Here is a 22,421-nt window from a genome sequence, read left to right on the forward strand (position 1 = left end):
AACTAATTACACAAAATCAATATTTAATCACAGCTCGTTATCCTGACCCGGCAGAGTGCCCCCCCCCCCCGGCGCTCCTCCCGCCCAAAGCTGCCTGCCCCTTATTTATGGAGCTCGGGGGTGGGGGTGGGATCACGGCTGGACAGGGGAGGCTGGAGTGGCCCGGCCCTGGACTGGACGGCAGGAAGAGAGCGGCTCCCGCAGGCTCCGAAGCGGCTCGGGGGCGCTCAGTGCGGTTCCCGCGCCAGGGCCGGAGGAGAGGCAGACGCCTCAGCGGGGAGCGAAGCTTTCCACGCAGTGACACCGCTTAACTCGCCTCTCCGCCGCGCTAGGGACTCTTTAAGGAGGTGCGTCGGCCGTCGGACCCCGCAGGAGCTGACCGAGAAGGGCAGCCCGGCGCTCAGCTCGGACGCCAGAAGACCTCCGCGGGCTCCCGCTCCCCACTCGGGGCTCCCCGCAACCGGGCCGAGCGCTCGGCGGGGGAAGGGCGGCGGCGGCGGCGCCACCTTAACAGGGAGCCCCGCCCCGCCGGGCCGCTCATTGGCGCAGCTCTAATGGCTGGACGGCATTGCTGAAATGCAAAACTTGTTGCTGCTTCCCCGGCGCGCGCCGAGAGCGCGGCAGAACCAGGAGCCCGCAAGCCAGCCAGAGAAGCGGCGCACCAGTCGCGCAGCCCATGAAGGGTGGCGAGAGCCGGCGGGGTCCCCACTGCCGCCACTCCGGCGCCGGACGGCAAGTGCAGCGCAAGATGTGAGTCGGTCGTGCGGCGGCGGCGGCAGCGGCGGCGGCCGATCTCTCCCCTGCCTGCCTACCTGCCTGCCTGCCTGCCGGTGGCGCGGACTCTCTCGGCCGGCCGTGATGCCTCGCTGAGGATCTAATCAGCAGGACTGGAGCGACAAAGCCGCAGTCACCGGCGGGATGTTTGCGCTGGATCCGTTCGACTCGCACGGCGGCGGCTCAGGCAGGAGCGGGGTGCCGGGCGAGCGGGGCGGCGGCTTTGGGCCGGGCGCGGGCTCCCAGTTCAAGCCGTCACCCTTTCAGGGCGGGAGCGGCGGCGGCGGCGGCGGCGGCGGCGAGCCGGCGGCCGTAAATGCGCTGGGCGAGCCCTCTTCGACCCTGCTGGCCATGAACCTGACCTTGTCCACGGAGGGCTACGGCGGTTTCCACGCCCCCCGCGGCGGCCCTCCGGAATTAGGGCAGGCCCAGCCGATCCACGGATTCTTCGGCAGCCCGCCGCCTGGCCCGGGCGCGCACCACCAGACCCAACCCCCGGTCTCGCACTTCGGCGGTGGCTTCGGGCCCGAACCAAGCGCCTCCTGCCTGCACGGCGGCCGCCTCCTCGGCTATTCGGGAGGCCAGCAGACGTTCGCGGCGGAGGGCGGCTACGAGCAGCATCTGGCGGAGGGCCAGGCGGGCGGGGATGGCTTCGGACAGCAGAGGGCGGGACCCCTCCAGGACTTCCAGCCGCCGCCGCCGCCGCCGCCGCATCATCTTCACAATCCCGGCGTGCCGGCCCCGTGCCTGCCACTTGACCAGTCGCCTAATCGCGCTGCCTCCTTCCACGGCCTGCCGGGAGCCGCCTCCTCAGAACCGCACGGTCTGGACTCGCAGAGGCGCCTGCCCAACCAAGGAGCGGCCGCGGTGGATTCCCTGGAATATAGTTACCCCAACAGCGAAAGCCATTTCGACTTGCCCGTTTTCTCGTCGCCAGAGGCCGAGGGGCAGCTGCCGCAGTACGGATCCGGACGACAGGCGGCTCCGCCGGGAGGCAGCAACTTTCCTGGACACTCCGCGGCCTTGCCCCGAGCGCCGGGCTCCCTGGGAAAGGTGCCCACCCAACAGTCCCCTCACGGCGTCTTCTTCGATAGGTTCGCCGGCGCTCGCAAAATGTCTCTGGGGCTGGAGCCGGGCCTGGGCGCCGGAAGGCACCACCTTGTTCCTCAACAGCCGCCCCCCCCGCCGGCTCTCCTGGCCAGGCAGAATTCCTGCCCGCCGGCGCTGCCGCGGCCACAGCAGTGTCCAGAGGGAAGCGCCGCCAACGGGAATCTGCAGGAAGGCGGCGGCCCGATTTTGCAGGCGCAGCACGGGCAGTTCGAGTATCCCATCCACCGGCTGGAGAACCGGGGCCTGCAGCACCACCACCACCACCCCCAGCAGCAGCCGCAGCCGCAGCAGCATTCCTACGGCCCGGGAGAGCCGCTTTTCAACGTGCCCCACCAGCCCCAGCAGCCGCCCAACCAGCGATTACAACACTTCGACGCGCCCCCCTACGTGAGCCTCCCCAAGAGGCCCCGTTTCGACTCGTGGAGCGGCGCCGGCGGCGGAGGCATGCACGGGGCGGCCGCCTTGGAGAGCCACCTGTCGCCCTCCGCGGCCTATCCTGGTCTGCCGGGGGACTTCACGCCGCCGGTGCCGGTGCCCGAGCATTTTCCGCCGCCGCCGGGCCCGGATCCCCAGGCGGCTCTGCAGCAGCGCCAAAACGCGGCGCTGATGATCAAGCAGATGGCGGCCACCCGCGGCCAATCTCAGCGCCTCCGTCCGCCCAGCCTGCAGCAGGTCGGGCACCACCAACACCCTCACACTGCCGGCGGCCACGGCCATCACCAGTCTCCGCACCCACACCCGGGCGAACCCGCTTTCGAAGCGCAGGAAGGTGCTTGGTTCCCGCCGCCTCATCCTCCGGCGGGCAGCGGGGATTTGCTGTTCCGACCAGGAATGGGCGGGTTGCAGGAGCCGCCGCCGCCGCCAGCCCTTCGGATGTCCTCCGGGGGCGAAGGACATGTCTCCTCGCCGGGCGGCCTGCAAGGCCAATTCGGCTTGAGCCCGCCGTCGGAGCGGAGGCCGAGCCACCCCGACTTCGCAGCGCAGGCGCAGAGTTTTCCTTTTGGGGGACCCAGCCGACAGGCCACACCTCACAGCGCTTCGCCCGGGTCCTTTGGACCGCCGACGGACTTTCAAAACTCTGCACCCCCTCCGTCGCAGCCCCGGCCCTCACCGGCCAGCAGCAAGCTGGGAGCGCTCTCGCTAGGCTCTTTCCCAAAAGGGGGTGTCGGGGCGCCGCCCGGGAGCGCGGCCCCCAAGGAGAGCAGCGGCCTCTTCGGGCAGAGCTGCCTGGCAGCGCTCTCCACCGCCTGCCAGAACATGATCGCCAGCCTGGGTGCGCCCAACCTCAACGTCACCTTCGGCAAGAAGGGCGCGCCCGCGGCGGTGGGTGGTGGGGCCGGCGGGGAGGGCGCCAAGCGGAGCAAGCTTAGCCCCGTCGAGCCTCCTGAGACAAACGGAGCAGGTCCGCAGCCTCCCCTCCCGGCCGCGACGGTTCCTGCGGGCGAAAGCGGCCTCTCCCCCAATTACTCTCCAGGATCGGGCCCCGACGCCAAAGCGGGCAGCGGACGAGGCAGGGGGCGCAGGAAACGAGACAGCGGCCACGTCAGCCCAGCCGCCGGGACTACTGGCAGCGCGGGCAGCTTCTTTGAGAAGTACGGCCAGCCGACGGGCGTAGACAGCGGCAGCCCCGGACAAGGCGGGGAGCGAAGTGGCGGCGGCACACCCCACCTTCACGAAGCCCCCAAGGCGTTGAGTTCCCCGCCTTCTACCTGGGCCAAGAATGGCGGCGACCTCCTCCTCCCGCCTCCTCCAGAGCAGGCCGATCTCCTTCCCTCCCTGGACCAGGTGGAATCCTGCTCCCCGCGCGGCGGCGGGGGCGACTTCCCAGCCGACGCGGAAAACGAGGATGAGGTGTCTTCCAGCTCCGACAACCAGGGCGCCAAAGGGTGTCCCGCCGGGCGCAGCCCGCTTCAGCCGCCCGGCCGCCCGGCCGACCACCAGCTCCTGAATGGACAGAAGACGTCGGCCCTGGCGCAGTTGGGCCTTCATACCGGCAGCAGCACGGCTACTTCCAGCCCTGACAGCTACGGCGCCGGCCCTCCCGGCCCGGTGCAGGAGGAGATTCACCCGCTGGAGATCCTGCAAGCGCAGATCCAGCTGCAACGGCAGCAGTTCAGCATCTCCGAGGACCAGCCGCTGGGCCTCAAAAGTGCAAAGAAGGGCCCCGAAGGCTCGGGAGGGGGCCAGAACGAGGACAGCGGCGAACTGAGCAGCTGCTGCGAGGGCGCCGGAGCCAAGGGTGCGGTAAGCACCATCGACCTGGAATCTTTGATGGCCGAGCACTCCGCCGCGTGGTACCTGCCCGGAGACAAAGCCCTCCTGGACGGGGAGCCCGACGAGAAGGTCCTGGTGCCTTGGGAGAAAGCGAAGGCGCCCACGCCCGGCAAGGAAGGTAGGGGCTTCTTCTGCCGCCGCGCTCCGCTCGGACCAGAGCCGCCCGGCCAAGCGTTACTCCAGGACACTGCTTCCACCGGGCGAGGTGTAGATGCGAGCGCCGCTCTCCTCTCCGCTTAGGCGGCGCTGCTGCTGGGGCGCCTTTGCCTCGGAGCTGTAGCTCCACTGGGAAGCAGAGCAGCCGGATACGCCGCGTGGGAGCGTATCCAGGTAGCCCGGAAGGCAGGCAGGCAGGCACAGAAACACACACACACACACACACCGCCTTTATGTAGGGAATGAGGCTGAAGCCCCCACCCGAACCCAGGGCCCGAAGACCAAAGGCCCTACGCAGGAGCTGCAACTTCCATAGAAGCGCTGGTCTGGTGTGGTCTGGAGACCGCGTCCCGCTCCTGGGGAGGGAAAGATCACGCTTGGGAAGCAGGACACTTTGCCTCCTAATTTCACCTTTCCGGAGTTTCACGCAACATAATGACTTTTGCGGAGATTTGGGGGGTAGGATAATGTAGAGAGCCTCTAAAACATCCGGTCGGGAGTGTTGCAGCCTCTGAGACAGCGCGCATTCCGCTGGTGAGGTTTGCTTTGGTCCAACTCTGCCGGATGGGTGAACCGCCAGCAGTGCAAAGAGCTTTGCTGGCAACGTGGGGGGAAGAGGGGCTGCCCAGGAGGGAGTCCACCCCTTCTCCAAGGCTTCATTTGGGCAAGGACTTGGGGGAGCCCTTTTCCACACAGCCTTCCTTGACACCAGATCCGACTGGATCGCAGCTCCCATCACTCCCATCTTGCCAGGCTGGCCTAGAGGCTTTTCCTTTGTGTAAGCACGGAAAGTTTCCGCTTTGGAATCTGAGGCTGGTCTGATGCAGGAGACCCAGGAGAGAGGCGCCCATCACCTGGCAGCTTTCCTCCTTGCTTGGTTGCGCCTGTTCTTTGCACTGGGATGTGAGTGCAGGAACTTCCCGGGACTCCCAGAAAGGAAAGACAGGAGAGGCAAAGTTAAAATGTGTATTTCAGCATTTTGGAGCTTTTCAAATGGGAGGAAAGTGATGCAGCCTTAATGCTGGTAGTTTGTCCAAAGAACGGGAAGGGAAAAAGGAAATCTTTGCATATTTTTTGGGTTGTTTTTTGTTTGAATTATTCTGCTCAACTATATATTATGCTATCCTTTTAGGTAAATTTTGAAATTGGCCAATATGCTGTTTCTGATTTTGAACAACATATGGGATGCAAGCAGTGTGATGTGATGTGAGCCCATCCATGCAATCCTCTTTCCTATGGAGCATTTCATGGGGCGATTCCAAAGTGGTTTGGCTCTCTTTCATTTCCTCCGCAAATAGAGAGATCGTGGGGTTCTATGCACACTGCGCTGTGCGATTGACAGAGCAAGAGTTACTTCTAGATAAAGACCCACACTGTTACAGAAAAACAATTGCAGAATTTCTATGCGTAGTGCTGCATGTGTGACTTTTAGAGATGGTTTTATTTTGAGGTTGAAAACAAGGCTCCAGTGAAGGGGCTCTCAGGTTTCCCTTGAGCTGTGTTCCAGCCCCTGGACTCTTGAGACCAGGGTTATCTGAAACAGCGGTTTCCTCAGCTATGGCAGAGAGAGGATTGCAGGTGGGCATCCTCCTCCCCCTTTCGCAGGTAGGCAAGAGGCTTCTCTGCCTTTGGTGGCCCTAAAATAAAATGTGGCGGGATGTGGTCCAGCTCCTATTCTCCTTCCCAAGCTATTCCAGGATGCTTAGCTACTGTTTGCTGGTTTGGTTGTCTGTCAGTGGAAGAAGCTGCCACATGGGATGGTATGAACATGAACATTCATGGAAGAACCGCTTCAACATCAAATGTTAATCTGGCCACAAGGCGACAGGGTTTTCTGTCTCTACTGGCTATTCCTTCAGTCTGCATCTTTGGTGGTTTGTTTTTTAAGCTGCTGATGGGTTGTGAGGAGGAAATCTTAAAGGGTTGGCTTTGAAGCACCTCTGGTTGAAATTTAAAGCATGGGGAAAGCATGGAAATTACTTTCGGACAACAAAAGTGGACTGGAAATCTGTTGTACCTGTTAGGGGTGATGCATGTTTGTTGCTGTAGCGGCCCCACTTGGCCGTCTGGCCCAGGAGATGCTTTGCTGGCCTGCTAGGCATCCTGGCCTGAGGACAGGAACTACCCCCTGGGATGTCTAAGGCAAAGTACCCAGAACCAGGGAGAGGAACGTTGCCCGTCGCTGCTGGGCTTAAGGATAGGACAAAGACTTTTAAGGCAAACTACTTTACCAGGTGAGCAAAGCACCAGTGCCCAGGTGGGGTCCTTCACAGGGAAGAGTCTTCTGATCTTCAGTAATATTTCTAGATACTTCTGAGGCTAAAATTTGTGTGTCCATTGCCATTAAAAGCTGGGGCTGGTTAGACCAAATGCTGCTAAGCTGTTTGTTATCCCTTTTTATTCAAGCAAGTTGCCTAAAAACAAGCCAGTTCTAACATTTGTAGGGAACCCCATGTGGTGTCTTTTGCACATGCAATGGAGACCGGTGGAACTGCTAAGCCATCAGAGCTTTGTGTGTTGACTCACGGCCCTTGCGGAATGTTATGCGGGGTTGATTCCTACCCTCCTGTATGGCTGTAAGTCTTTGGAGTTGGTAGTTTACTTTTTATTTTCTTAAATGGTACCTGTGCTTTTTATTCTCATGCATTTTTTAATTAATTCTGTTGGTTGTGGTCAAGGTTCCAGTCTGGAACTGTATATTTTAGAATACAAAAATTAGGCTAGTTTAATATTTCAAAATTTGCTTATAGAATTAAATATATTTTCCTTTGCTTTATATTCAGCTGAATTTTTTTCCTGTGCTTTCTTAGTCAGAAAGGCAGGAACATGATGCATACATTTTGTAAGCTTATTTATTTATTTTATAAATAAACTTCCTAAGCTGTAAAAGAAAATAATTGCACAATGCTAACCGAGGGACTCAAGAGTTGCAGAGGCGGCTTTTATGTAAACAGACAAAACCTCTCTGTAAACCATCCCGTAACAGGGTCTTGCTTTTCTTGAATGTCTTTAGATAGTTGTGCCTGAAGACTGTCCATGTTACAGATACAAGCAGGGAGCAATGCAGCCTCATCACTGAGGAATTTGCAGTTGCACACCTGACAAACACTTTCACAAACAGAGTGTTGTTTTGTCAACTCCACCTGGATGACTGAGAATCAATCTTCATCTACAATTCTTGCTGCAGTTTCCTCATGTTGTGGGGTTCATTGGGTATCTCTGCTGGGTAGCCTCCCTTGGCCCTGGGACCTTGTCTAGGCAGAAGCACAGTGTGGGTCTTTTGGCCTGCCTTTGTTGGATTGTGGTAGAGGGAACTGTTCTTTGCTCCTCTAACCAGAGAGGAAAAACCTGCCAGACACCATTATTTGGACATTAAGGGTGTTCTTCTCTAGGTCTACGCAGCCTAAATTTGGATTTAAGATGGGAAGACCCAGAAGGCTCCTTCGAACAGCAAAGCCGAAGGAAACAGGATTGCTTTTCATCTTTTTAAATTAAGCATTAATTTGGGCATCAGAATTGGAAAGGAATGCCAAAAATTCCCCTGAGCAGCAAAGTGCGAGTCAACATCTTATCACCTAGTAATCCTAGACTATGGTTTGGGGTTAAAAAAACGAGAGGTCATCCTGGCCTGTCTTCTTAATGGCAGGTCCCGGAGAGGCAGACTTGGGGAATATCTAACAGACATGGCAGAAAGAACAGGCCTTGGGCTGCCTTGCTCTGCAAAAGGTTCCCTCTTGATGGCATCTAGGCTAATTTTTGCTGAAATATACCTGTCGTTCTCCAGCAGATTTATGTACTTCTAAGATTATGTAGTAGAGATTTTCCTGATTGCCTTAAATCTTAAATTAGCGGAATTTGTTAGTCGGAGGGACTATCTATTAATTTTGACCAGCTGAACTTTTTTATCCTTTACAGGGAATAAGTGAGATTATTGTGTTGCATAAAAGAAAAGGAGGGAAAACTCGTCTGTTAATCTTTGGCTCCTCTAATAAAAGAGATGTAATTTTTGTTGTGTGGAGCTTAGCCTCCTGCAAGAGGTGAAGGATACAGATGGTAGGATCACTAGCCAGTTTTCTCTTTGAGTGGAGAAGCATTGCCAGGTTCATTAATGCTCAGCGTTTGAAGAGAGAAAAATATACTTGTTTCCAAATTACAAAATGGTTGGTTTGTGAGATGCACTTAATTTTAATTTGGTAAAGTTGTGCATCAAATATCTGAAAGTTTCTGTTCACAAACTTTCTGGATATAAACACCCAGAATAATTTCTTAGATTTGGTTTTACAATGAAGTATTAATTATTTTAGGACTTTACCAAATAATGTATAGATTAATAATAACATTCTGTATTAGTCTGACTATTCAGTGCTAAAATATTAAAATACTACCTACCAAATGCAGATATTTTTCTTACATTTTGGGGAGTGAAAAATTATGTGAATGGAAGAAAATACTGTTATTGTAACCAGTTGAAATAGTGTTGCTAATATTAAGACAGCTTAATATTTTTATTGGTTACTGAAGACAACGTTATGTGCAGGGTTATTAATTGGGAGGTCCCAGCTAGTCTCCTACAGGCATAAACACAGAGAGAATGATTGTGTCTTAAAATAGTCCTTTTTGACCAAGAATTTCTGTGACCTCCCCCCTAAGCATCCTTGCTCGGAATTGGGGGGAACGTGCTGGTAAGGACTTTGGTTCTGCTCATTCCTTTGAGGCTGCACTAGGACCAATATTTAGTCATCGGTATGAATTAGTAGTTCATTTACTGTTTGTGGTTGTTCTGTACAAATGATTTTGTTATGGCTTAGATATGTTTAATTTTACATCTCTGAGTTCTTCTATCTAGAAATCTTTCTGAAGCATAATAGCCCCGTTTGTTTCATTCTGTGGCTTTTTAAAAAAAACATATTTATTTCACAACACAATGATATGCTGGAGATCCATCAGAAGAAAGGCACAGAAGGACCCAAAATATAGAAGGCAACTTGAGCCCCTCCCTCAGCTGAGTTTTTGCACCATTAAGTCTAAACATAGGATCAGAATTTGGATTCATGAAGTGTTTCCTTTGTTCTTGGTAGGGCCATTCACCCTTAACAATTTCATGGTGGAATCTTTCCCGCCACCCAATAATTTGATGCACAGCGTATCTACCACTGAAGAGGGAGGTTTGGAAACCTCAGCCCTCCATGCTGGCCCAAAGCCGCCTCTTACCCTCCCTTCCCAACCCCTTTTATGTCCTGCCAAAGGAAAAATACGCCGACACCAAGGCAAAAGCCGAGGCTGCTAAAGGGAGAGCGGAGAGGATCTGTTTGCTCCTTTGTTTTTCATGGAAATGGACATGGAATCCTACAGGCCCAACTGAACATCTCAGGCAAAGCAGATTCAATATTTGAACCTAGTTTGAGGTGATTAGTGACTTGAAGTTCTGAGAAAAGTACTAACAGTTTCCTTCATTTTGGATTTCTGTATTTCATTAGGGAAAATCTTGTTGCCAGTTGATGCGTCCCCTTTTCTTCCATAGTCTGCTCACTGGTGAGAATATAGTGAAAGGGTTTGGGCCAGGCGGTGTTGATTGTAGCCATCTCTCAGAATCACAGGCAGAGCAGAGGGAAGCCTCCATTTCCTGGCTTCTCTGCTGCTAGACAAGATGCTGGATGTTTGCATCAGACCATGGTTTGGAGTGAATGCTCTCTAAATCTGACAATTGCAGATTGTAATTTTTGTGGTGAGCTTTCTGCTTGTCCCAGTGGACAGATTGTCTTCTCTTTTCTTGACCAGGATGGAATTGGAAATTGTGCTAGTTTTCTCCCTGCTCCAAAACAAAAATGTGCATTGCCCCCTGAACTGAACCCGCAAAAGGAAGCAAAGGCACTCGTCAGCTATTTGTTTTGAGCCACAAATGATGGCTTGTTCAACGCTTTCTGAATAGCTGCAATGTGGAATTTGAGCTCCCAGTCCTTCTTCTTCTTCTTCTTCGATAAGGAGAGACTCCATTGATTTGGGGCCCTGTTCCCTTGCTTCTTTAGCCTAATCCTCCATGACTTTCTGGTGCTGAACACCAGATATGCGGAGCAAGGTGGGTCATTGGCAGAGAACTGAGGGGATCTGATTTGCGACAACTGTCCCATTAGTTGCTCCTTAGTGGGGGCTGCTGTGGGCTTTGAAACAGGAGAGAGGTGTAGCTTTTCTCGTCCAACCAAGTATGCATTTAAAAGGCAGCCTGGACCTAAACCCTTTTCAAGCACACCCAAAAGCGCAGCGCTCCAGAGGACGCCTCTGAACACCGGGAGCTGAATAGCTGCCCTTCAGGAATTCCTGCTGGTCGCCCTCACCGTATTTTCACTTCTTTGGTGGCGACTTGCTGGATGACTCAGGTGGCTTTATAAGCTCCCTGCTGGGCTCTTGGGGTGCCTTTTCAAGGCTCATAAATGAGACCGTTCAATATTCTGCATCAGGACTCTTCCGTTGACGACCATTTGGGGCACATGTCCTCCTGTCTTCCATGCTCGATCCATAGTAGCCTGAAATGTTGAGGTTCATAAAATCCAGGGGATGCCATGGATGCTTCTGAGATAAGGAGGTCAAGAACAAAAGATTGACCCCTGGGACTGCAACTCATGCTCAGGGGTGTTTAATGCTGGTGTTTGTTCCTTGGAGCTGCAACTCGGAATCCCATTATTTGGTCTGTTTCAGGAAACATTGCACTATTGGTGAAGGGCTGCAGTATTTCTCATGAGGCTTTGAAAATACCCTTAAAACAAAATCCCACATAGCAGTTTGGGGGGGTGTTTGTTACCCTTTGTTTGTAAGCCTCCTTCATTTGCTCACACAGTGTTCTGATGAATAAATTCTGGAAGCAAAGCAAAAAAGGTGAACGTTTTGATTACAGGTCGTCCGAGTTGCATAAGGCTGTGTAGCCCGGGCCTTCTCCTTCCTGTTCTCCTGCCTGTTGTCTTGGTCTTCCTGGAGTTCTTGGAGAAGCCTGACCAGTGTGGGGGGCCGAAGGGTGGAGGAGGTGCTTGTGGGTTGACACGGGGATGGCAGCTCCTGTCTTTGCAGAGGTTCCAGAGCGCAAACCCCTTCGCCACAAGGGACTCTGGAAGCCTGCCTTTCTCTCTTCTTCCCTTGTCCGCTCCTGGAGCCACACTCTGCCACATTGCTCTGGCCCTGGAGAGGTTTTAGGTTCCTATTTTAGAAAATGCTGTGCTCACTGTTATTCTGGGGTTCTAATGTTGAACAGGGTTTACTTTTGTGTGTGTGCATTTTTATATTTCTCTCCGGTTTATTTTCTGGAGAGATAGAATGTGCATCAGTTAAGATACGATTCATGGCTAGGCTCTCCCATTGTTTAAGAAGATACCTCCCCTGAATGGAAGTGATTTCATCCAGTCCAACCGTTTGGGCTGAGGCATTATGACTCCCAAACCGGATCCAGTCAGCGGATGGAATTATCGCTTTGAATCGGAGGGGCAGAAGCTGCCTGGGCAAGGGACCAAGGAGTGCCTCCACTCGGTCAGATTTGATCTGGTTCTGCCATCCTACGGCCTCTCCTCAGGGACACTGAAGCCTCCTCCTTCTGGCTCTCTGCAGCCATCCCAACCAAGGGCTGTTGCGCTTTTGCCCTCTGGGGTCCACCTTGGAGGCATCTTTGGGGGATCAGAAAAAATTGCTGCAACACACACAGCCCCAAAGAGGAAGATTATTTGTTTATTCAAAGTAGCCTTCTGCTTGCAAATGCTGGCAGCGCTAAAATAAAGAGTTGTTAATTATGAGTTTGGACTTTACATCGAAGAGGTATTTGTAAGGTACGCAGAGTGACAAAATGGGAGGGAGGCATTACCTTTTAAAATCTATCAAAGTAAATTGAAAATAGCAGAAGCATGGAATGTCAGGAGAAGTAGCAGCAGAGGGGGGCTACTGCCAGTTTGGACCAGTTCGCCCATACCAGTAGTTCCGGCCACCGGCTGGGCCCGCCCACCAACCCCGGTGCTATCCCGTCCCGTATATCTCCCTCTCTGGCTCACTTGCCCTGCCCACCCAGCCCAGCTGATTTCCACGCCTCGCCTGCTCTATTCACCGTGGCTGCCCGGGGGTGTGTGCTGGAAGCCACACGCATGAAATTGCCATGTTGTTTGAAGCCACACGCAAGCGCGGAAGGCCACGCACGCTCACATTTTCGGTTCTGCACTAGGCAAACCGGTTGTTAAATTATAGCAGGGCGAAACACAGCAGATGTGGGTCAACGCAGACAAGTGTGAAGGGAGGCAGAGCTGGCCCTGAGGGCAGTTGCCAAAAGGGCAGCTCTGGAAACCTCCTCACCTTGCTTGCTGCCCCAGATCCCTGGGGCTGAATCCAGAGGGGAAGGGGCTTTGCACAAGCGACCCTCTTCTTAGAGCAGCCTTGGACTGCAGGGCCACAAGAGGGCGGGGAGGAAGACAGGAGGCCCGGCTGGAGCATTGGCCTGGAAGTGCTCCCTCGCCGGAGGCTTTGCAGCCATGGTGTTGTGCCACTTGGTGCACCAGGAAGTCTCAGCCAAAATCTCCCGAGGAAGGGCATGAAGATTCCTCTTGCTTGATGAATGCACTTGGCAGTTGTATTACTGGTGCCTCTCCCGGGTGGGTTTGGGAAGGATATTGGACTGTGTTCAACTGGAACTGAGAGCTTGACTCCTCTGCTTTCCGAGGGGTCCTTTCTCCACTGCCCACCCACCTCAGCATCTTCCTTGCTTTGGATGGTTCTTCCTGTGGGGGAGGGGCATTTTGGACCATTTGCCAGTGGCATAAGCGCCGCTGGTGGCCATTTTGGAGTCAGGCAGTGCCACGTGCATGAGTGGTCTTACATCAGGAGTGTAAAGAAACGGGCACTTGGAAAAGGGCTCCCTCGTGGAGCTAATAATGCCCTTTGGAATGTGCGAATTCACACTTCCTCAATAGGCAATCTATGTGTTTTTTCTAAACAGAAAAACACGTCATCTACAGTTGTTATAGAATTCTTCTCTTTTCATATCTTTCCTCTAGGCTTGGTGAGATTTGCTGAAGATTTTATAAAAACATAAATAGTTACTTCATTTGACAGAGGGAATCTGTTTAATATCACCTTTTTTAAAATCCACATTTTGACATTCCCATTAAATACGTATAAATGGATCAACATATTTAGGAGGTTAAATTGACTGGGCATTTTGTTTTGTCCTGCTCCTTATATATTATATGTTAGACATACTACAACGTGTGAGTGCATGGCTTCGCCAGAGAGGAAGGAGGGGTCAGCTGGCCTGAGCTGGGTCCAGTGTGAGAAGCTGGAGGCTGCAGCAGTTGAGGGGTCCGGACAGGCCTCTTCTTCCCTCTGGAGTCGCTCTCCCAATTCCGCATTTGTTTATTCCTGAAAATCTTGCAAACGTTTAGACTCCATTTTTACTGGCTAGGAGAGGTTAGCTCCGTAGATTGCAAGTTGTTACCTGGATGTATATATACAACTGTTTGAATTGTAGGTAGTTGCGCTTAGTTTGTTGTGGTTTTAATTATTTGTTTATTGGATTGGCTATTATGTTTCTAATTATTTTATTGTATAAATTTAATTGCTTTTTTCCCTTGAAGAGTCTTGGTAAAGATTCATCATCATTATCATCATCATCATCATCTTAAAATTGGGAATTTGAGACTGACACAGTTTAGTTCTTATAAAGTGGTAAGAGTTGGTGGTTCATAATCAGAGGAGCATGGTTGCTGGTGATTTGTAGCAAGGCCTGGGCGGCCCTGTTCCTGGGACTGCTGCCCTTTCCAAGGGGTGCCCAGTCATCAGCTGACCTAGAGGGAGAAGGAAGCCGAGAGCACGGCTCCTAGGGGGGAGGCAGTGACCCTAACGGACGGGGCTTTGTGTCCCAAGCCAGCCTCCAGGAGCCCATAGTCGCTTCCACATGGGCTACTATTTATAGCTCACTTTTATTAATTCACAGCTTATATTTTAATCTGTGCTCAACATTTAAAACACTGTTGAAATGCTAGTTTTCCGATGGGTAGGCCACACGCCTTTAGGGCTGAACCTTGGACAGGTAAAAGAGGGCAGGTCCCAATCCTCAGGGGAGGCGAGGAGGGGCTCTTACCAGAAACCCCGCCTTTTGTCGCTGACTCCTTGGCAACTGGGCTGTTTTCAGAACCGACAATGCTGGTTTTGGAATCAGCTGGTCAAATGCCCCAAATAATGACCTGCCCCTCAACTGCCAGTGATGTTTCTGTAAATCAGACACACACACACATGCACACGCCCAGCGCTTTTGCACATGGAAGGGTTATAAAGAAGTCAAGTGAGAGATTGCGCCATCCGCAGCCTATTTAATCTGTGAATAATTGCTTTAATTATTCCCAATCAATATCTCCATTCCATAGCTAAATTTACTTCCTGAATGGCAGTCACCTTACATTATCCAACGGGCGACTCCTAGCTGGTCTCTGCTGCTTCCTGAACAGAGTTTAGGTGAAAAACGAAGGGAAATACGAGCAGGGCAGAGAGGGGCCTCTTTTCTCTGCCCTTCCCCCCTTTTTCCAGGCAGCTTTGGCCTTTTCTTATTCCTGTCCCTTTGAGCAGGAGGCTCAGGTGAGGCCCATGCCCGCCTTTCCTTCCTGGGCAGGGCTGGTCCAGCAAGGGGGTCTCAGGCCTTCTGGGAAAAAGCGAGAGGGAGCGGGGTGGAGGGGTCAGCGCGGCCCGTCTCTTTCCAGTAAGCCATCGAGTCCACTTCCCGAGAGAAGCTATGGTGTCTTTGGCAGGTGGTCACTTCTCAGCCCAGCTGGTCACCTTTGGAGGTGACTGGCCTGGTGGGAGGCAGGCAGGTTTGGAGGGGCTGCTCGAACTCCTCTTGCATCCTTGTCCTTGCCTGCCACGGGGATGGTAGAGCTGGCACGGCTTCAGGAGGGCGCTTTGGGTTCCGAAGGGGGGTAAGCTTGGAAAAGATGCAGGTGCCAAGTCGCACCAGGTGACGAGGGCAAGGTCCCACGCTGAGGACCCAGGCCCAGCCGGGAAAATTCCTGGGTGGAGCTTCTCTGCCTTCTTGCCCCTCCTTGGTGGAGGGCAGCTTTGCTCCTCTTGGGCAGGGCGGACCATACCCAGAGACAGGGGGGCTCCTCTGCCAGGCAGGCAGAGCAGTGGGTCACTGTGGGTGTGCCTGCTGTTCCCTGGAACCGTTCTCAAAACCAGGCAGGAAGTGTGAAAAAATCAACCATCCATCGTGGTGGCAGTTGTGGGGGGTAGTTGGAGCATCTTTACCCTTCCCGTTCGGCTGGTGGGGGCGGGTGTTGCCCCCCAAGAAGTGCTGCGACTAGAGCTACAAAGCATGTTTGCCTGAGTCCTTGTTCCTCTCCCCTGGGCTTTCCCCAGCTGCTCCCTGGGGGCTGCAGGCCACTTGCAAGCCTTCCAGACCCCTCCCCAATTCAAACAGGACCCAACATATTCCTGGGGATGGATTCTTTGTGGCAGCCCAGATGGGCTGTGTTTTCAGCCATTTTGGCTGGGAAAATGGAGGGATACAGACTGGCAAGGTTCACTGTGCAGTCTGTCTTTTAAAGCCCACCCCAAGTGAGGAGCCTGTGCCTTTAGGATCCTTCTTTCTCCCTGTCCTCGGCCTTCTCTGGTCAAAAAAGGACCTTGCCGCTGGCTATTTTAGGGCTCTGAGAAGCTCCTCCTCCTCTGCCCAGGTTCACTGCCTCCTGCAGCTGAAGGAAGAGACAGGCTCTGCTTTCAGAGGACCTCAGTGGCCAGAGTCACACTGCCCTTCCTCCTTCCCAGCCCAGAGCCCTGGGACCAAGAGGGAGCCTCAGCCAAAAGCAAGGGCAGTAGACAGCTGGAGCCCCTCATTCACATTATGGCGGTGGCTGTCATTTCTTTGATTGGAGATGAGCCAGAGCTTTATTCATTACTGCCCGTGTTTCGCTGAAAATAAGACTGGATCTTATATTAATTTTTGTTTCAAAAGTTGCATTAGGGCTTATTTTCTGGTTCTTATTTTTGGAGAAATGTGGTACTAAGTGTGTTTGTCTGGCTGACGATCTTAACTGGGGCTTATTTTGGGGATAGGGCTTAAATTATGAGCATCCTGAAAAATCATGTTAGTGCTTATTTTTCCAGTTGGGTCTTAATTTTGGAAAACACAGTATTTACAGCCTCTCCTTGGATTGTATGTATTAAAATAAGAGAGTCAATGTGGAATTCGTTGGGTCTGTCAGGAAGCTGCAAATCCTTTTTCATTTCTGGTGTGGGACAGAAGCATAGATGGGTGATCTGAATGAACAGGGAACTGCTGGTCAGATTAATTCTGGAGCTTCTTCTCTGCCTGGAGGCCAAATGAGCCAGTTTGGCTGAGCAAGTGAGTCTTAGCCTTATAGACCGATGTTTATTATTTGTGGTCAAGATTTCTGTCAGAAATCCTAAACCAGTTTGGATCAACCTTCCTTCAACCTGCATTTTTGTTTAAATCAAATCCCTTGGAAAAAAGCCAACACTGCCCTCTTTGTCCTCACGTTAATCTGCCAGTCATCTAGTCAATTTCACAAGCCGGTTTATGGAATAAAGGGATCTAGTCAGTTTCACAATGCCTCGTCTTAATTTTCCTTGCTTGTTTCAGTAGCTTGAGTCTGGCAGGGTTGAACTTGGCCCAGCACTCCCGTTCCGCCTGTTTTTGTCTCACCGAGATGTTTTAAGGGGGCTGCCTGGGCTCTTCAAATGGAGAAGCCAGCTGTCCGTGGTCTTCCCAATCCAGATTCAGGAAACCAGCCCCTTCCTTTTTCTTCTCTGGGGAGGTCAGCGAGGCTGTGACCCGGCTCACCCCTTCCTTCACCTAGGCCAGGGATCTCCACACACTTTTGAGGGGAGCATTCCTGATTTTGCTGTCCTGGGTGTAAATGCAGACCGAATTGAATTCTTAGGGGTCCGGCCAGCTTTGCTTGTTGGAGCAGGCTGCCTTCTCTGCTCCTATCTGTTTTCCCTCGCAGAAGCCGAAGACCAGGGGCCCTTTGCCAACTCGCGTAATCAGAGCAACGCAAACATGGGCCCGATACAAGCTCTCTTTAGAATCTTGGGTACCTCAATTAATCATCCTGTCAGGAGGGAAGAGCTGGCCAAGATCACAGGCAGTTTTCCTGCGCCACTAACCCTGGAGTGCCTAGATGGGATGCTCGCTGGACCCAGTTAGGTGCTGGGTGGGGAAGCCCTGGGCACACTCCTCTCCTCCCCCCGCCACCTTTGTGCCGAGGGGTGCTTAATCTTCAGGGGCTGAATGGGGAGAGTGCCTTTTTGCTCGAGAGCTTCCTTGGGCTTTCTGAAGTGGTTGAAGGAATCCTGCCTGTGGCTCCCTGGGTTGCATCCAGCCAGCTCCAGAACGAGACCCTTCTTTCGGCTCTCATGGGCAGAAGAGGTGGGCATGCTTGCAGTGCAGAGGGGATGTGTGTGGGCTGGGATCATGTCCGCTGCGAGGAACCAAGCTATCCTTGGCTGGCAAACGACCCTGGCAAAGCAATGTCAGCTTTGATACTTTGCCTGTGGATTGAGAGCACCGCTGAGATGAGGGTCCAGGCGGCTTGCGAGAGAGGCGGGCAAAGGCTGACGAAAGAGGGTGGGCCTTGGGGTAAGGGGTGCGCACAAGGAGGGCAGGCATGTTCATGTGGGTCCCTGCCCCTCTCCTTTCCAAGCCCTTGCTTTGCTGATCAGAAAGCTGGAGGGTGTCGGCTAACATTGGTGCACCATCCTTGGCGGCCGGCTTTTCGCAGGAGTGCTCAGGCAGGTATCCAAACAGACTGTCAAGCTGTCACAGGAGAGAGTAGGTGAAAAGGATCTTTCCCCACAGGGGCGTTTCGAACAAAGAGATGCAGCTGAGGGGTGCTCTCAGAACAGCATGGCCCAACACCAGTGGGGACAGATGTCCAGGGAGGAAGTGCCTTCAGCCCTGTGGTGTCTGTGGTTGGTTGGAAGCTGAGGGCTATTAGCCTTGGACCAGGCCTGCAGGCCGGCAGACCTCGGGTTTTGCCAGGGATCATGTCAGCACATTGGCAGAGATCTAGGTCAGTGGCAGCTTCTCTGATGCCAGCCTTTTGTGAAATGGAGAGAATTTGGGTGGGGGCAACTCCCTAGGGTCTCAGTGTCATGTTTTGCCCTTTCAGCAGTCGGGCCCAGGAAGAAGTCTTGAGGGGAAGTTGGGAGCATGCTGTTCTCAGCTCTGCAGCCTGGCATGGGCCTGGTGCCTCTGGGAGAAGGGCAGTGTGGCAGCCGGCCCCTTGGCGCTTCTTCTCCAGAGCTTGGGCGTTTGCCCTGCTCCCCAGCGGATCCTCCTGCCTCCCGGTCTCTTTGAGTTCCTTCTGCCTTGTGGGGATTGCCTCATTTTCCTTTTACGCTGTGCTCAGCCACTGGCACCGCTTCTCCTCCTCTAGCCAAGTGACCCACATAGGAGGTAGCTGGTTCCTTGTCCCGAGAGAGAAGGCCGATCAGGGCAGGGAGCTGGGTGTTTCCCAGGAGAGCTGGGAAAGGTTGGGGATTGAGGGCCTTTGGGCATCAGGAAGGCTGGTCTGAAGCTGGACTCTGCTCTGGCCGGAGCTGGGCAGGCACAAAGAAAGAAGAAGAAGAAACAATGTGGGTGAGATAAATTGGCACCCCTGGCATGATCTCAGCCCCATTTCCTTGCACAGACTTGGGCTGCCCTGATGGCTGGTCATACTTGCCTGTTTGTGGACAACGGATACCCTCCTCTGGATCACACGGCTGCATTTGTGATTCCAACCCCTGAATGCTTGCACTCTCTTCAGAATTTGGGGAAAACCTCTGCAGGCCTGGAGGGTGTTCTGGCTGCCAGCAGTTCAGGCTCAGGGCAACTGGAGTGTTCCCTTCTGATGGGGCTTCCTTGTGGAGAGCTCTGGCATCCTGCTTGGGGAAGGGAGAGCTAAGCCTTCCTGCTCTCTCCAGGACCTGGCCTGGGCCCCGGCCTCTTGCCTCTGGGGCTCCTTCCCCGCCAGCAGCTGCCAGAGAGGAAGAAGCCCAGGCTGAATGCTGCTCTTGCTCCCTGGGGTCTCCCTTGGGTGCCTAACCTCTTTCTCTTCCCCCTTTGGCAGGCCACGACCTCCCCTCGAGCAAGGCCTTGGCTCCAGCGCAGACGGGCAGCCACTTGCAGTGTCTCTCTGTCCACTGCACGGACGACATGGGTGACACCAAGGGCCGGACTGCGGTGCCAACATGGAGATCCCTGCACTCGGATATCTCCAACAGATTTGGGACTTTTGTGGCTGCTCTGACTTGAAGAAGGAAGAGGAGGAGGAGGAGGAGGAGGAGGAGGAGACGAAGAAGAGGAAAAGTTGGTGGTTTTCTTCTGTTCTTTTTATGTTTATCCAGCCGCTGCTACTAGTTGGACAGTTTTTCTAGGCTGGTCTCTGTTTAGCAGCATACAGACTGGCAAGAGTTAATTTAAAACAAATTCAACCCTTTTAAAAAAGAAAGAAGGAAGGAAGGAAAGAAAAGCTATTTGCCGTTTCTTCTGCTGGAGGAGGCGCACTGAACGGAGGAGCAAGGAGTCAGCGGTGAGGCCAAGCCGGACCTTCTCTACCAGGGCTGGGTCACGGAGAAGCAGGATGGGTTTAGCTTTGTCACGCTCCCGTCCCCACAAGACGGTAATCTGGAGAGCCCCCGAGAGGGAAACCGCCACCCCAAAAGCCACCCCAGGGACCCCTGAACCTTTCCTGCCCACCACAGCCAAACCATCAATGTTCAGCGCAGGATTCAGACAGTCCTTTGTCTCATTGGAGAGCGAGAAGGCGGGGGGGGGAGCAGGCGAGGGGGGATGCAAGCTGATCTCTCGCTTCCCTTCCCCACCTCATTCTGCTGCTGCTGCTGCTGCTGCCGCCTGATTTCTGCTTTCTGGCACAAAGCTTCACCTCGCCTGTTTTCAGAGAGAGAGAGAGAGAGAGCTTGTGGAGCGCGCTCAGTGGCAGCTCTGCTCTCAGGGTCTGCAGGGCTCCACTTGACAGCTGAGTGCCTTTCCTGGAGGGGGGGAAGGGGGGCCACATGCCCCCAGCCAGCAGCCCAGCCTCCTTGCTCCAGCCAGGCCCTCCTGCTCTGCCAACAGCCTCCCATTGTCTTCCTCTGTTTCCTGCAGAGAGAGGCCCCTCCACAGAGCCCCTTTGGAGAGCGGAGGGGAGGGTCTGAGGCAGCAGGGGGGGGGGTGGGGGGCTTCCTCTTGCTCCTGGGCGGGTGCTGCTCTTGCTGCAAGGGATTCAAGGTGGCAGAGCCCGGGGAATAAGCTGCGCTTGGCTGGGGGCAGAAGGTCAAGGGAGCTGCCAGCCTCGCCAGAGGAAACGGGAGAACTGCTCTGCGGCTTGGAGCCAGGCAACCACCGGGCCCCTGGGGTGGGTGGTATTCCCAGCCTCAGGTTGGCATTTCAAGCAGCAGCAGCAGCAGCAAGGAGCCAGCCCGCCTGGTGCCTGGTGGGGGGGGGGTCCTGCTCAGGGCTCCGTGTCCATGAGATTTCCCTTTGCCTGGGCTCTCCCGGCGGTCTGAGAGGTCTGCTGAGAAAGCTGGGGAGGGGGAGAGCAAGGCGCCCTTGGCAGAGCAGGCCCCTCCCGCCCACAGCAAGCTCCCCACGCCAGTTGCTTCTTTTTTGGGGAAATTTGGGAATCTTACGGGGTGTGTTTCTCCCCTTTTGCAGGCAGGTAAAATTTTGATCAGCTTCCCGTCCTGGCTGTCTGCCCCTCTACACGGAAGTAAATTCTTGGCTCAGAGGGAGCAGCCCCACGATTCTGCTCCTCTGCCAGCCGGTGGAGTTGCCCCACGGAGGTGCCAGGGTTTCCTCCTGCCCTCCCCATCTGGGGGCTGCTACCCTCGTCCTGCCAGAGGTCTGCAAGGAGAAGGGAGTCAGGTGGGGGCTCTTTATTCTGTTATTTTCTGAAAATAAGCTTTTGTAAGAAAAATCAGCACAGAATGACCATGGAATTGACGCATTAAAATAAGAATAACCATGATAAAGAAATAGTGACAACGTTAAAATGCAAACTTTAAAAACACAGCAAATTCAAACTTCATTCAGGCAAAGAGAAAAATATTTTAGACTGAAGTTTTAAAATGCCTGGAAAATAGCTTTAACAGCAAAACAATGAAATAAAAACATAGTTGTCAGAAGTTATCAGAAAACTGCCTACTGGAAGCATTTAGTTGAGTAACATCCTGCATTGTGCAAAAGGAAAGGGGAAAAAACCCTGCGGACTGCAGAACCGGCGGCGGCGGGGGGGGGGTTCAGCTGAAAATCACAGGAAACCTGCTGAACACACACACACACACAGAGAGAGAGAGAGAGAGAGAGCACACCAATGGGTCCTTTGTTGCTTGAGGGCAGTGCTGGGTGCCCTCCCCTGCTAATCTGGGCCACAGCCACTATCAAAGTGGGAGGGGGCACGGGAGGCCATGGAGAGCCCCTTGCAAGAAACAAGTTTGCAGCTAAACCAGGCTGAGATTTTCTGAGGGCTCTTTGCAAACAGCCCCTCCCCTTCTTTGGAAAGGCTTGTGGGGGGGGGGGATACTCCTGCTCTGCACAATTACAGCGGCTTTTCTGATGGGGAAAAGCAATCTAAAATAAGCCAGCTATTTTAACCTAGACTTTGGGATAAAATTAAGTTTTGGGGGACTTGCCAGTTTTCTTTTCTTGGTTTCATTCCTGCCCCAATTCCCAGCCATCGCAGCTTTAAGAACAAATCCTAAAAGAAAAGGATGTCCTTATTTTCATTGTACTGAAAAAGAGCCCCTTCCCCTCCCCCCCCTCCCCGCCAAATCCCTCCTGCTCAGCCCGAAGAAGAAGCAAAGTTATTGCACATGTAAGATATTAACACGGAGGGCAACTTGTAATCTCCCCTTCCTGCCTCTTCCCCTCGCCCGTCCCCTTTTCTGGGAATTTAGTTTAAATTGGTTTCTCAAGGCTTGGTTGGAAGACTGTGACAAAAGCTCATAAAAAGTGAGTGTTATTTTCTTTCTTTTTTAAATATGTAAAGTGCAGTCTTCTCTATTCATGCATATTGTATATATCTGTATATGTTTTACTGAGCAACTAAATAACAATAAATATGACGTTAATGGTGATTCTTGTACCATTT

The 22,421-nt window shown here is 53.5% G+C and overlaps 1 protein-coding gene across 1 annotated transcript; it reads left to right on the plus strand.

The window, feature by feature from the left end:
* Positions 1-817: 817 nt before the first annotated feature.
* MN1 (MN1 proto-oncogene, transcriptional regulator) lies at positions 818-22,407 on the plus strand. Its single transcript, XM_026719446.2, has 2 exons — positions 818-4,276; positions 19,401-22,407. The coding sequence occupies exons 1-2, from the start codon at positions 919-921 to the stop codon at positions 19,583-19,585; spliced, it is 3,543 nt and encodes a 1,180-aa protein (XP_026575231.1). The 5' UTR covers positions 818-918; the 3' UTR covers positions 19,586-22,407.
* Positions 22,408-22,421: the final 14 nt, after the last annotated feature.

Source organism: Pseudonaja textilis, chromosome 15 (assembly GCF_049901715.1).
Source record: "Pseudonaja textilis isolate UNSWEBS1 chromosome 15, rPseTex1.2, whole genome shotgun sequence".
Classification (NCBI taxonomy): Eukaryota; Metazoa; Chordata; class Lepidosauria; order Squamata; family Elapidae; genus Pseudonaja; species Pseudonaja textilis.

What these genes read in the sequence shown, in the direction of transcription:
- MN1 (XM_026719446.2), top strand. Translation starts at nt 919, where the DNA reads ATGTTTGCGCTGGATCCGTTCGACTCGCACGGCGGCGGCTCAGGCAGG. An exon ending in GCCCACGCCCGGCAAGGAAG is followed by an intron (nt 4,277 to 19,400) that starts GTAGGGGCTTCT and finishes CCCCTTTGGCAG; the next exon opens with GCCACGACCTCCCCTCGAGC.